Source organism: Tinamus guttatus, unplaced genomic scaffold (assembly GCF_059628265.1).
Source record: "Tinamus guttatus ecotype Peru unplaced genomic scaffold, ASM5962826v1 Tinamus_guttatus_pri_ptg000470l, whole genome shotgun sequence".
Lineage (NCBI taxonomy): Eukaryota > Metazoa > Chordata > Aves > Tinamiformes > Tinamidae > Tinamus > Tinamus guttatus.
In genome coordinates, this window is record NW_028289004.1 from 1,748,258 (window position 1) to 1,763,066 (window position 14,809).

Sequence of the window (14,809 nt, forward strand, 5' to 3'; positions counted from 1 at the left end):
CCCGGACAGCCTCCAGCACCTGCCAGTGGGAGACGCCGCCTGCTTCTCATCTGCGCTTTTCTCCTACCGCTCCTCTGGGGCAAATTTCTATCTCTGAAATTATGAGTGCTGAATTATCAAAATCAGTATAAAAATAGCAGCATGCTACTAGACACGAAAAGCAGATTCTTACATTATGAATTTCAATGCAGATTTCTGCCTTCCTTTTATATTATCAAAATCTTTTTTAAAGTTAGCATCAAGGCAAGGAGTATAAGGACACACACTGCATAGTATGACTTGATACTAATCTGAACTGGGTATTTAATCAAAATCCATGATAGTTACAGGGTAAGCAATTTTTATTTGGAAATACAAGTGTAACTGGAATTGTAGTGATGAAAGCAGAAGAGGGAGGAATGCAGTCTTTTACAGCCCATGTCACTGCATCTCGCTTACATCCAGAGGTAAAAGCTCTAATTGGTGAAGACACAAAATATCTGTGGCATTTCATTTAACCTTTGTGATAATCCAGCATTATCCATTTCTAAAGAAATATAAATACTTTAAAACAAACATTGAAAATAAATCCTTTTGATGTAACAAACTACACTCTTTACCAAGAATTTTCAGTCTTCTTAAAAGAAAGGGACTTCACCCAAAAAATAATCGAAATATCAATGTAGAATTATCCTGGGAGGAAGAAAGTTGGAATGTAAACCTCTGTTCCAATTTAGATCTGAAAAGTAAAAAAAAAAAAAAAAACGCATGTTTTCATTTCACATACAATTTACATCCAGAGGCTCTGTTTTTAAAACTATTTTCAGTTAAAAAACAGGAGACTTTACAGAACGCAGAGAGGTTGTGCCTCTGCTCCCCTCCTATTTTTCTCAACATGCAAACCATGACTTCTCCTACATCCCAACCAGCCACCACATTCACCCTGCAGCTCCCTAAGCGAGCAGCTGTGCCAATATGTCTGCATACAAGCAGTACAGACATCAACAAGCCTGCAAGTCTCAAAAACTACAGCCAGAACCAAGCTTAAGGGTGGCTTCCCAAAATGCTTGCCTATTAAAATGAAGTCGGTAGCAAAATGAACAGTTTTCAAACCACTCTTCCAACATGATCTACTAAGGGACAGATCCAACTCTCTCATTTTAACTGTGACTTTGGAGCTTGCAATTCATTCGAAGTAGATTGAGATCATCTTCACAGAGCTTACTCATATTTTTGTCTCTGTGTCTTCCTTTCTTACAGCAATTATACTGCACAGAGGACAGAAACTTAGAAAACTGTATTAGCTGCACAATTCAGCACATTCTCCCACACAGAGATCTGTTAGTTTGCAAATGTTATTCTTTTCGGTGTTCCTAGAGCCACCTATCACTTAAACCTTTTACAACAGCTTCATTATTAAAAGGATGTAGTAGTAATAATTTTTACTTCAGGAAGCTAAACCTCAACCACTGACAGGTCCAAAGTGCTATTTTAAATATTTGAAGAAAAATCCATGAAGATTTTGTCATCTTGAAGATATTTGTTCAAAAGTGCCAGATATTGAGAACCTCAAAAAGGCCAAAATAATGTCAGAGCATTTAAAGCGCCTTAGTCACATTTCCCATTTGGAGAAAGGACTAAAAAGATAACGAATTAAAACTTAAGACTACACTTAGAACAGCCTATCCAATTAAGTTGGCTCACTGGCTCTGCAAATTACTACTTATCCTCTGAGCCAACTGACCCTGCACCTATTCATCCTCCAATCCTTACAGCAGATTCTACTTCTGCAGTATAGAATAGTTTGAATTATAAGTAATGATTTTACTATTAGATTTGAATTAAGAGTGTGCAGGGTCACAGCTTAGTGATAAAGCAGTATCAGCAGTAACTGACTTCGACAATCAAAGTTCAGAACTAGAGATGAGCTTAGCAGCTGCTAAGACTCAACTTTAATGATTTTTCTTGCAATTCACAACATGCAACAAAAATGTTATTTAAATAATTTTTCTCTCAAAAAGGGGGAATCTTTCTCATATTTTTCAGTTATTTCTGCAATTGCGGTTAGATAGTGAGCCTGCTGAAGCTACAGAGAAATCAGAAAGATGAAATCCACACATTTTCATGCAAGCCATCAGTTATTTCCATCACTTGCTACACCTATATAACTTCTAACTTACTCCAGTGCTTGGTGTCTTCATCAACATGGTTTATGGCTCATCCTGCTTTTGTCTTTTACCTGCTCCCTCAAAGATCTTTCTAACCTACCACGCAGGACACAAATAAATCTGACAGGACAGGCTCTCTCCTGCTGCATCACCTGCTCTGCTTTCCATCACGATCTTGTTTCAAGGAGGTTAAACCTTCTTCACTTCTGCACTCACAGAAACAGGCCCCGGCCTAACCAAACTTATGTCAGGCTTGTCTGAGGGAAAACATTCAGCTGTTCTGCTCCAGAAAGGATTCTTGGAGCAGTTAAAGTAGAAGAACAGAACTCGGGAGCTGCAGAAACTAAGGATGTAAATACACTGTCACAAAAGACTAAGAATAGAACTCTTACCCAGGTGAGCTATTCTAAATATGAATGTTTTATTTACTTGCACTGAAACAATGAAAAACAGCTTACTGCCAAAAATGAGCACTTGGAGCATATGATGTTAAACACGTGCTTATTACTTACGTCATCAATATCTTCATCATCATCTCCAATATCATCAAACTGGATTTCGTCATCATCCCCAGGACCAAATGTGTCTGTTTCATTGATTTTAGCTGAAAAATAATTTAGATGAGTTAAGTAGTATGTTTATACCAAGTCAAGAGGGACTGATTCTTCTCGTTCAGGAACTCCAAATTTGAAGTGTAACGATTCTTACCATGTTCTGGGAGCTCCCCATATGCTTTCAGACTTCTGGCTTCATCTGCATTGTACTTTAGAATAACATCAGCCTTGTTATCCTGAATAAGAATTTATTATGAGTTAATAGCCATCTATGAGAGCAGAATAACAAAACTCATTATTTCTACACATTAAAAAAAAAAAAACATGTCTTGTTCCTTCTTTCTCCCAAGTTCTTCTAATTGTGAAGAGGAAAAAAGAAAAAAGAAAGAAAAAAGCTGATTTGTAGAAGAGTATTGTCATTCCTTCCAGGCAAGATCTATTTTTCTCCAATTACAACTAGCCTTACAAGTTCACTTTTGTGATTAATCCTTCTTGAAAGTGTTGAGGTATTTGGTGGTCCCTTCAAAATAGGGTCATGGCTTCCTTCTTTTAAACAGTTTACTGTATGCAATAACCCTAAAACATTTTACTATTCCACAATTCAGATTTTGCTTCTGAAACATTTATCTTCCAAAAACTAACGACACTGGACTAACATCCACATAAAGTAATTTGGCCGCTGAAAATCTGGTAAGTGTACCTTTAAATTAGCTGAAAAACATATTATTCTATTTTTGGAATATTAAGTAGAAACTAATCATTGATAAATTTGAGTTCTTAAAGTAAGAGCCATCAGATTCTGACTACCACAATAAACCGTTGTGTGTTTTAACTCCATTATATTACAAGGTCCAAGTACCAGGCAGCTGCCTCCAGGGAAAAAAAAAGGTCTGGCCTGATGCTCTGAAGCAGCTTCACCCAAACACTCAGAGTGCAGTTAAGTTTAGAAGAAAAGTGGAACCAGGATTTGGTATCTATTTATGGCAAACTTTTTGGAACACAAAGAACTAAAAATCATCATAACAAACACCAACTGGAAGAAAGTTAAGGTAGGAATGCCCTCAGTAAGCTGCTGCAATTTAAGCACAGACATTTGTTATAAGCTCTGCAAGGGTAAATTCAATAGAATTTTTACCTGGTAGTCTCTTAAGCCCACCAATATAATATCAGATGTATTTATCCAAACCTGAAAGAGTAAACATTTGTTATAGTCCAAGAATTCATCTTTTTGGTCCTATAATACAAAATGCAAGCACAGCAAATTTAAGTTTACTGGAAGACATTATCCCTTTCACTACTGCCCCCATTTCCGCTTTCTAATCAATAAGCTGGACATCCTCAGTTTCATATTTTAACAGCAAAACCAAGCTCACAAATACATTACTTACCTAAGCATGTTACAGAACTAAGGTGAATCAAATCCTTTGAAAAGCTTCTAGCCCACAGGGTGACTACTTAGCTACAGCTTTGATGAAAACAGTAGAATTCTCTCAAATGATCTGTCAGCTCAAACCCACAAGGGTAAAAAAATGAAAGACACGAGATGATTGGGGCAGGGAGGGAAGTGGAGAGTAGCCTTAAGAGCCCAAGAAACCTGAAGAGGAGTTATTTCTAGTGACTATATTAACAGTCAAAGCAAAGCCAGAAACCTGCAAAGCCAGAAATATTAATGTAAATGAACAACCAGTGCTGCCCATATTGGCTTGATTTTTTTTGGAAATGGATGATATTTCAGTCAAGACCTCCTTTTAGGCACAAGGAATAGCTAAGGGATGCTTTCTGCATTGAGAAATGGATTCTGCACCACTATGTGCCTTTTACATATATACATTCTCTGCTAGCTGCAGCTACTGAAAGGGACTGCCCGCAGGCAGCCAGGACTGGCCCCGCTGGCATCAGGACACACGGGCTCGCTGCTCTGCGTGGACAAACCAGCGGAGCAACGCGGCCCTGCTCAGGTGAGCACAGGGAACATACCTGTTGATTGAGGACAGAATCTCAGACCTACTCCTCTGTACCATACACCATGCCCCCCAAGAGCCAAGTAAAGAAATACGCAACACCTGGCAACAGGAAGAGGGGACACTACCCAAAGGAAGCAAAATTAACACTGCAAACACTAACATGTGACTTTCCTGAAGGTAAGAAGCTTTCCAGATCAGTTTTGCATTACAATATTATTGGAAGCTAATGAAGAGGCATTGAAGCATATGAGGTGCCTGAAGGAAGCTTTAAACTTTCCTCAGACTCCTTATACAACTACTTCCACTGAGAACAAGGCATCCAGAGGAAAGATGACAACTACTCAGATCCTCCCCAGCTCAAATGGTAAACTATGTGGTGTACAAAACCCGATTTGTAACAGAAAAGAGCTGACAGAAAAGTGTCTCTGTGCAGCTTTTACTGCTCTCTTGCCCTTCACTCAAAATCCCTCTTCCTGCTCACAGGAGCTTTCCTCCAAAAGGTAAGTGTTCAGCCCTCCAGTAGAGCACCCCTCCTTTCACAGCCACTGAACTCCTCGAGCCCACACACATTTACAGAAATTACTTTATTTTGCACATATGTCAAAAAAGAAATAATTGCACCTTAATTCCCAAGTGCAGCAAAGCCACCCTAGCAGCACTTGATGCAACAGCAGCATCCACAAACCTTGAGGTCATACAATATTGGGATAGGATAGCAATACCTCAACTCAGTTCTGTTAAGCTTTAACTGGAAAACACTCCAGGGAAAGAATCTTCTTGAAGGATTATTTTTAAAGACTTATATTAACTCTAATGCAAATTAACATTCTTATAGCAATTTAGGAAAAAAAAAATCTCTATTTTGCCATAGTTGCCACTTAAAAGGCCTTTCTTTTCAAGCAACCAACACTTTTTTGGCTCATTTCACATAATGACAACAACAAAGATTGTAATCGATATTTCTTTCCCATAAAATATTTAAAATTTTGTAGGTTATTTAAAGTCACCAGCCTACACATCGCTTGTTTATAAACAAAGCTACTCTGGGTGTTCTTCATGGCATTCAGCAAGCCTTGAGGAACAGCCTAAGGCATACAAGGCTTGAGCTGAAATCAAGCAGATCAGAGGAAAAGCAGTTTAAAGCAGATCAGAGGAAAAAAATAAGCCCCAAATATATTCAAAACATGTAGGAAGTCTTCATTTTCAGAATCCCCTCACCTACTGACCCTAAAGCTGGGCTATTCACCCCTTCTGCAGTTATTGAAATAGGCATGGCTGTTGAGCTGGACTATCATTATATTTTGCATTTGAAGAACAACAGTTCACACTTAGATGCAATATAAATGCAATCTTACTAAGCCCAAGAAGATTTTTCTTCAAGATGAAAGAGTTAGTATTTGATGAACAACCCCAAAATCTCCCCTGATACATACACGTCAGAAGAGCTGCCCTTCAGCTGTGAGCTAGACTTGAAACATAAAGGTTGCCATTTTTGGAGCTCAGACACATAAATACAAGGCAAAAAAAGTAATTTAATATTAAAAAAGTTTGAAAAAATAATACTTTTACTAAAAGATTAAAAACTATTTTGGAAAAAAGCCACATATGTATACATTTTTACAACCAAACACCACACACAATACCTCTATTTTCTAGTTAAATGCTTCAGAATTACCTTTTTCCTTAGTTTCCCTCTGATATGACATAACCTCTTCACACCATCAAAACATAATGCCTCCAGTCTTCCATTGCCTAACATCTTGATCACCTGGGCATACTCTGAAAGAGACAGTAACATCAACAAGTAACTTTTGTTAAACTTCTAACTTTTGTTAACTTTATGTAACCAAAATTTGCTGTAACATTTTATAAAACACAAACAGCTGAGAGGCGCTGGGACAAGCGGTAACAGAGGCTGCTGAGGGCTGCATGTTGTTGCAGATGTTAACATTTCCCCACACCACTCACCCTTGGTTGTATCCTTGTTTTTGCTTCCTCCAGAATGTTTACTAAAGATATTTTTCTAGCTCTCAGCTGGACTACTCAGTCTTATGCCCTCTGAGAGTTTATGGGTTTACTCCAGCATTGCATCTGCTCTTCCCACTGAAGAAATCTTGGCCATCACTGAGGCAAAAGGAGAAGTGGCACTTGGATCTGTATTTCCCACTGCTCTTCTGAATCCCTTCTGCAGAGGTTGTCCAGAGAAAACTGCTCCTCTTAAGAGGACGACACTCTTAGAAACTGTCTGAAGGGCATTTTTGTATTTATCAGGCTTCAACTGAGAATATGAAGCTTCTCTCCAAACCCTCTTCACCCCTGCAACTCTCCTGCTGTATTCCATCTCCGTCCCAGAGGGAGTTCCAGAAATCACTTTTCTTGCCCTCCACAGACACTACCAAAATTTGCAGCATAATACTACACTTTAAGGAAACAAGGAAAAAAAATTGTCAAAATCATAACACTATCTGACCCCTCATACTCTCCAGGATCAGAAATTTTTTGTTGGGCAGACTTGTGCTACGGAAAGATTTTAGAATATTACAATACAAGCTACACAGTCCAGCAAACTGACAGAATCTTATTAACTGAGAACAGTATTTAACTAAGCAGATCTCGTTTGAGAGTTGGAATGAACTTTAAGAATTAGAGGTGCATCAAAAGTCAACTCCTTTTTACTTCTGACTGTCACAGAATTATCAGGAAGAGCTTCAGAAACATGTTTGGTTGTCACACATGCCTTTAAAAGCTTGAGAAAGGCTTCAGGGATCCAAGTCAGTGCTTTTCCTGTATTTCTTTTGATTAAAGCATCATGTAATTAGCCAGCTGCTAGGCAAGCCCTCACATAAATGCAGGCCTGTGTGAGAGTATTGCATACAAGACGGGTGAGCCAAAAAACAGGTGAGGTCATTGCCACCAACAGTAAGGGAGAAGGGAACCTTCCCCACCACATACAGTGCTTACGTTGCTTGTTTTAAAAGTTGCTAGACACTTCCCAATTAAGCCAATTCAACTAAATGAAGAAAAAAAGAGCGAGGCATACTTTTTGGTGGCTTGGTGATTTCAGAGAGCTCACACAAGATCCCAGAAATACTGCATTTAGCATAAAGCAGGCAGCAGGACTGGGCTAGACATCCAGCAACCACCTGCAACACTTAAATCAGCCAGGCTGGCTGCCCAGGGACCCCCGCAGAGAGTGACACAAGAGATTTCCAGGGATCACTTACACAAGGATGTCAAGACACACAGCATGGCACTAAGGTTAAGGAAAAGCAAGCTTCATTCCTAACTGGCAAATCTCTAAAATTCCCCATTTCCAACCGTCTTTCTCTTACATTCAGAAGTCAAGTATAACCCCAATGAGGACGCATCTTTCTATTCCATAACAATTTTGTATTTGTCAGACATCTGTACACGTTTGCTTTGTGGACCAACACCCAATGTATGTCACTTCAAACCAGGCTGAAAGCAGTGGTGCTAATAACTTATTGCAGTTAGGAACTCACCTTGCCCATCCTCCTTGAACACCAGTTCTCGTTTTTCTGATTCATTTTCATTCTTACCTCGTCGCCTATTTTTACCTCCTTTGCCTAAATTAAAAAGGGAGGAAAAAAAAAAAGAAATACAAAGCATGTGTTACTACCTAGTTGGTTGCTATCTATAAATGCAGTCAATAAAATAATCCATTACTCCGAGGGGAATTTCTGAACTTGCTCTTGGTATGGCAGCTGTGAGAGTTTCATCCAGGTCTCAACTCCGCGTTTATTTTAAACTTTTTCAGCCCTAAGTTGTTATCTGCCCGAGCGCTAGCCCAGGATTTGGGCCTCCTCTGCTAACGACTTCCTAGTCACGCGGGCACCGTGGTGGCTTTTGGAAGGGATTTGACCAAGCTGCCCGCTTTCTCTCCGTCCCAGCGACTGCTGCTACCAAAGAACCTGCTAACAACGGTGGGGCGACCGGGTGCCGGAACCGGCACGGAACCCGCGACGGCGGCACGGGCCCGGGGACGCGCGGGGGCCGCCCGCGGCGCCGGGGGGGCGGCACGCCCGCGGCCCCGGCCAGCGCGGCCTTTTAAAGGGCACACACGTGGCGCGGCCCCGCGCGGCCGCTTCTCCCCTGCTCCCGCTGCCACCCCCGCCCTTTCCCCGCCTCGGCCGCGCGGCGGGAAGGGAAGGAGGGCGGCAGCCCCCAGCGAGGGCGCCGAGGGCCGGGCCCGGCAGGGCCGCCGCTGACAGTCCTGCCCCACCGCCTGGCGCGGGCCCCGCGGCCTCCCGCCCCGTCTCGTCCCGTCCCGCCCCGCCGGGAGGCACCGGGCCGGGCGCTCCGCCACGGCGCGGGGGAAGGGAGGGCCGACGGCAGCAGGCCGCGGCTCCCACGTGAGAGGTGGCGGCGCGCGGGCCGCCCCAACGGCGCTGCCGTTACCGCCTGGCCCCGCGACGGGCCGGGCCGGGCCAGGCCGGGGAGGCCCGGAGGAGGGGAGGGGGGCGCCTCACCTTTATTCTTGGGCATGGCGGCGGCCGCTCCGCTGCGGGGGGGTCACGGGCAGCGAGGGCGGCTGGGGCTTCACGCGGCTCCTGCGAGGAGGGCGGCGGGTCGAACCGGGCCGGGCCGGGCGGGCTGGAGCGGGAGCGGACGCGGGCCGGGCCGGTCTGCGGCTGCGGCGGGCTCGTGCGCTGCGGGCGCCGCTCCGCTCCCTCCCCGGCAGCAGCGCCCCCCGGCGGGCGGGCGGCCCCGCCGCTGCCGCCGCGCCCGCGCCTCTGCGCATGCGCTCGGCGCGCAGCCGCATCCACGGGCTCGGCGGGATGGCGGGGAGGGCGGGAGGGAGGGCGGCGCCGCGCCGCGCCATTGGCCAGGCCCCTGCGCGAGGCGCGTGGCGGCAGCCAATGGGGGCTCCGCGCGGAGCCGCTGGCGGGAGTACGGAGCGGGGAGGGGGGCTGCGGGAGGCGGCGCGGCCGTTGGGCGCTACCGGCCGTTGCGAGCGGGCGCCCCGCGCGAACCCCGGGCACTGGGGCTCGCGGGTAGGGGAGGGCCCTCTAGGAAAGGAGGAAAAAAAAGAAAAACCCAAACAAATCGGGTCTCGCATCTGTGACCCACAGAGACTGCGGTTAGCACCAAGCCCCAGGGAAAAATCTCGAAAATCGTTAATACAGGCTGCGAGGTGATCGTCGTTGCAGTCATTTTCTGTAAAATATCACAACTCTCAAACACCATTCCCAGGTTGCTGAGCTAAAAAGAGGTGCTCTGTCCTCACTGCAGTGCCGTGGGCTGGTGTGTTAGGAGGCACTGGCCTGGACTCAGGGAGTTTGTGTGCGTCTGTCCTAGTGTTCTGTGCAGTCCCTTTTAGTTTAGCTGAGACCTGATACCCACCTGTGAAATGTGCTGCCTCCTTCCACAACTAGAGCAACAGAGACTATGAATTTCTGGGGTATTGCCAGTGCTATTTAGCAGCGGCATTAAATACAAGGTGCGCTTTACAGCATACCGGGGTCTTTATGCGACATTAAAATGCAACTGCCTTGCATTTATGTGATCCTACTGATTCCAATATACCAGGTTTATATATTGAGTATGAGTGTTATCCCTTCAGCTCCCCACTATCTTAGTAATAAAAAGCAGCCTGCTCAAATATGCAGTAATGTATTTTAACCTACAAACACGACCTTAACCGAGAAATTCCTGGTCAGAAATGCACACTTGTGGTATGCTGCGAATGTAAGCCAGTCCTAGTTAGGAACTCACAACCATCTGTATATCTGGGCGGCACACGTGATTATCCAACAGAACACACTTAAGATGTTGGATAATCACGTTGTGCCGCCCAGATATACAGATGTTTTGTGAAGTTCCCTAACCCTTAGGACTGGCTTACAAGCAACGATACCTTTCCCGAACTGCTCATCATTATAGCTAGAACAGCTCTAGTTACACATTAATAACATGATTGGAACATTCCCTAGATCGGACTCCAAATAAAACAATCATTTAAAGTATTCAGTATATTTTTTTTTACTAGCATTTCAGTTCTATGACAGCAGTGCCAAGCATCTAACAGATGCCATTGTAATGGTCTAGAATAAGGTACAATACTCACCGATTTCCTGGAACAGTACCTTAGGCTCACTCACATGCCATGCTGAGAAAACTAGTATAAAGTATGATTGTATAGAATTGTAGAAAAATATTTTATCTGTGATTTTGTCTTTTTTTAAAAATGTTTTTTAAGTAACTTCCCCCCCTCCCTCCCAACTAGGTTGCAAAATAATTACATCCCTCATAAGTACAACGTCCCTTTGATTAGGTCAAGAGTATCAAGATAAAGCTAATCATTTACATCATTTTTATATGTGAAAATTCATCTGTTAACCGGTGCTGCTTACCAAGGACCAGCATACCTTGAATCCTTTCCTTACAATGATAGAAAAGCAGAGCTTTAGTTGGTGCATTACATTATAAAAGCAAAACACAGAGAAAATCCCCAGACTCATATATAATTTTTCTTATGCTCTTGACTCTCCCTCCCCCCAAAAAAGTTTTAAATCCTTCTCTTGAAAAATTCCTTCCAAGTTTTGTTCAGCATTACAGTGATATGAATAAAGAACTTTGCCCTTACTAGATACTGATGTCATTTAATGAGTATTGTAGCCACTCTGTTCTCTCCTGCTGTTAAACACAGTACATGATAATTGTAGACTGAAAAATAAACCATGGTCTATATAGAGAATTCACCTGTATCTGCAGCTCTTTTTTCCCCCCCTCCATGACTCTATCCTAGAGTCATTTGCTACACTTTGCAGGCCAAGATGCAGTCCAGCAACAGAAATTTACACAGTGGGTCGTATGTTCTCAAAGGTGCTGGGATTTGCCAAAGCAGCATGGTGTGGATTTCTTTACAGCTTCTTAACAACGGCAGCAACAGATACATGACACAAATAAACGTGACAGTTGTGAACACACATCCAAGAGGAGAGGTAAGGTGTATTAAAGCCACTAAGTCTAGCCTGTAAAACATACTACCTGCATAGATCCACCCTTTATGCACTTGTTCAGAAAATCAAAATACTGTGGATCTAGACCATAGTACATTCATTTTATCACTTGCTAACTGCCATGTTCTGACTAGCATTTAAGGTGTTCATCCTATGCCGCTATGTATATTGCATAGTAGCAACACCTTTAAGGTCTGGTCTAAAGTAACAGCTTGCTTGAGAATGTAGATACATTTAAAAGTAGGGATTAACTTTGGCTATTTGGCTAAAGACCAGTAAGATAGAGGGTTGCAAAATATGACTAAAATTAAACTACTGAAAGTACTTTTAATTATTTTAGCACACATTGCCAATAGAGAAATGTCATAATGCTTCCTGCCTTTAGTCTGTTCTATGCCAAGCACATATATATATATATATGTATGTGTGTGTGTGTATGCTCTCAGAATGTGGTAGAAATTTCTTGCTGATCTGAAATGCCATTATGAATATACTTGCAAGCACAGCCATCCTTTTAACCCTTTTACCTCAACAGTACTAGTCTTAAACCTTATTTGTGGATTTGATACAACAGTCTTCAGATAAATACATTTAAAAGCAACTCAACAAGGAATGGTTTCTTGAATCTGACTTGCAATCATTTATAGAGTTGAAAATGCTTTTTATTTTTATGTTTTTGAAAGGCAAGGTTTTACTAAATCCCACTGGAAGTCATTGTCAGAGGGAAAAAAACTAAGGCCTTTTCCTGCCTTTAATTAAAGATGTTTCTTAAAGGCAGGACAGGTGCACTTGTCTCGCTGACGGGACTTTCTTCAATGCTAGAGCACCAAGGAAGGGGAGAACCTTGCACGCCAATTGCTCCGAACTGTTGTGTGTTCAAATTTTGAGGTTATGGTAATTTAAGAATCCTTGTTATAAAAATTATTCCCTTTCTATAAAAAGGTATAAAGACTGTACATGTAAAAACAAGCCTCTACTATCAGGTCTGATGAAGTACTGTGACTTGATCTGGCTAGTCCAGTAGCTATTTTTTGCCAAATTGAGATCGGCATCGGGGCACGTTATGGAGGATACAGAACAACTCGGTATCATAAAAATGATTCTCTTTTCCAACAAATCTGCAGTTAATTTTTTGGTCTCCCTGAAATAAGAGAAATTTAATACCACGAATCAAAAAAAACCCCCACCTTTCACAAAATACTAACTTGCCCCTATCTTTTGATTTTTAAATGTTGCTGTTCACAAAGAGCTGTTCAGCCAGATCTGGATGTATTAGAGTTGGAATTTGGCCCCTTTCTTAGCTGGAGTGAGTTGATGCAGCAAGTTATTTGGTGCAATGTGAGCCTCGCTCCATTCAAACACACCGCAGTACATCACCTCAGCTGGGCGATGGAGCTTTCAAGGCCAGACACACACCCCTGGCTACTGAAGACACCAGGAGGCCAGGATTATTAAAGGCCAGCACCTGCATTTGAACCATGAGTCTTTCACGCTCATTACAAGTTTGCTTCTACCTAGGGAAAAGCACCAACACCGACTCTGAACAGTTTCGTTTTGACCTCACCTCGACAATACTATTTTCATGTTTAATTATAATGACAATTCCCCACCTGAGATAGACCTGAATGATTCTGCTCTCATTTTGCTTTGGCTGTTAACTACAAGTACCAGACAATAACAGACTGAACATCAGCTTAATCAGTTTGGCAGTCACAGTGAATTTAGCTTAAACCTATATTTTTTTTCTAGCTTCTGCTTATTACTGGACATTATGTTTTGCTTTATCTTCAACACTGCCTTTCTTCTATTATGCCAACATTCACTGAACAAATCCTTCGCAGCATACAATAAAAGTCAGAACAAAGATAAAATATTAACAATGGATTATATAAGAATAAACAATACAGAAATGTCCTCTATCAGACAGTACTTAGCAGTGATTCCTGAGTCCAGAGATTAGATGGGAGAGAATAAAAGGGAAGAGAGAAGGGGCAAAAGACAGTGAGATATGGAGCAAATTATTTTTCCTTTGGGTTATGTTATCTATGTATATGTAGTATGGAGAGACCCACTGTTTAAATTTTGAATACTACAAACAGTATTCTGATTTTCATAACCTGACATGCAAATTCAAAAACATGGAAATGTAGAAAAGACACAGGCAAGGAGAAATACATATTCATAGTATTACATTCAATAGCTGTTTAACAGTCAGGCTTCTTTTAGAGCTGTCCAACAATACTGATTAACCCAGGTGAACGGTTTAATCAGACTTAATTGTCAAAATGATTAATAAAATCTAAGTAAAACAAGGCATGTATACATTAAAGAAAACAGCACAGAAATGTACTGCTTATGAACTGTTTACAAAAACATACAAAATGTTGGATGGCACAAAGTATATAGTGCTAATATAAACAGATTGTTTAAGCTAAGTGCTTAACATAAACTGTCCATCTCTACCTGTAACAAAGAATATCTTAGGGGACAAAAAATATTCCTTATAAAAATAATGCTATGTGGTGCAGAGTGCTTTATTCAGTGTATTTTTGACAGAGGTGGTGTTCGTAATTCTTCTGGTTTATTCGCTCGTGAACGCGATAGTTTCATTGTGTTTCCACTCATCATCACTCCGCCTGCAGCTCCAGTCAGATCAGTAAGTTGCCATCAACAGTTTAAAGCGAGAATAGATGAAAGCAGTAGCAGCAGCAGGAGCAGCAGCATTATAGGTACCAGCTGGGACAGAGTGTGCTTGCAGGTATCTGTCAGATATGTGCTACCTGTCGCCATGATTTGTGCTATCATCTTATGCCATGGTACCAAATATCTGGCTGAGGTCACTTCACAGGGCTGTTGAGGTAATTTTTTTTATACCTCTCCTCTGAGCAAGAGTGGAACGGCCGACTGGCTCCAGAACCGGTGACTGATTGCGATTCAAAGCAGAGTAGGTTGCTGCCATTGCACCCTGGTGCAAGAAAACCGGAGGAGAAAACAAGAATGTATCATAACTAGAGATCACACAACATCTCATGACAGAGATACCGAACAGGTTTCAACTTCCACGCGTTTTCATCTACAGAACAGACACATTACTCAAATAACTGCAGTGTTACATGTGAATGCTTTAGAGTATAATTTATGTATCCATTTCAGTTTTCAGC

The 14,809-nt window shown here is 42.3% G+C and overlaps 2 protein-coding genes across 3 annotated transcripts in view; both read right to left on the reverse strand.

The window, feature by feature from the left end:
- Positions 1-323: 323 nt before the first annotated feature.
- Positions 324-9,275, reverse strand: EIF1AX (eukaryotic translation initiation factor 1A X-linked). The gene is made up of 7 exons (XM_088532723.1): positions 9,156-9,275; positions 8,169-8,252; positions 6,341-6,444; positions 3,837-3,887; positions 2,856-2,937; positions 2,660-2,751; positions 324-718 (listed from the first exon to the last, which is right to left on the reverse strand). The coding sequence occupies exons 1-7, from the start codon at positions 9,169-9,171 to the stop codon at positions 713-715; spliced, it is 435 nt and encodes a 144-aa protein (XP_088388849.1). The 5' UTR covers positions 9,172-9,275; the 3' UTR covers positions 324-712.
- A 4,255-nt stretch (positions 9,276-13,530) lies between these two features.
- RPS6KA3 (ribosomal protein S6 kinase A3) overlaps positions 13,531-14,809 on the reverse strand; it is a 69,070-nt gene continuing 67,791 nt past the window's right edge. For both annotated transcript variants that reach the window (XM_088532744.1, XM_088532743.1), the window contains exon 22: positions 13,531-14,613. In XM_088532744.1, the coding sequence (XP_088388870.1) occupies positions 14,491-14,613 (123 nt within the window). In that variant the 3' untranslated portion in view covers positions 13,531-14,490. The remainder of the gene's footprint in view (positions 14,614-14,809) is intronic.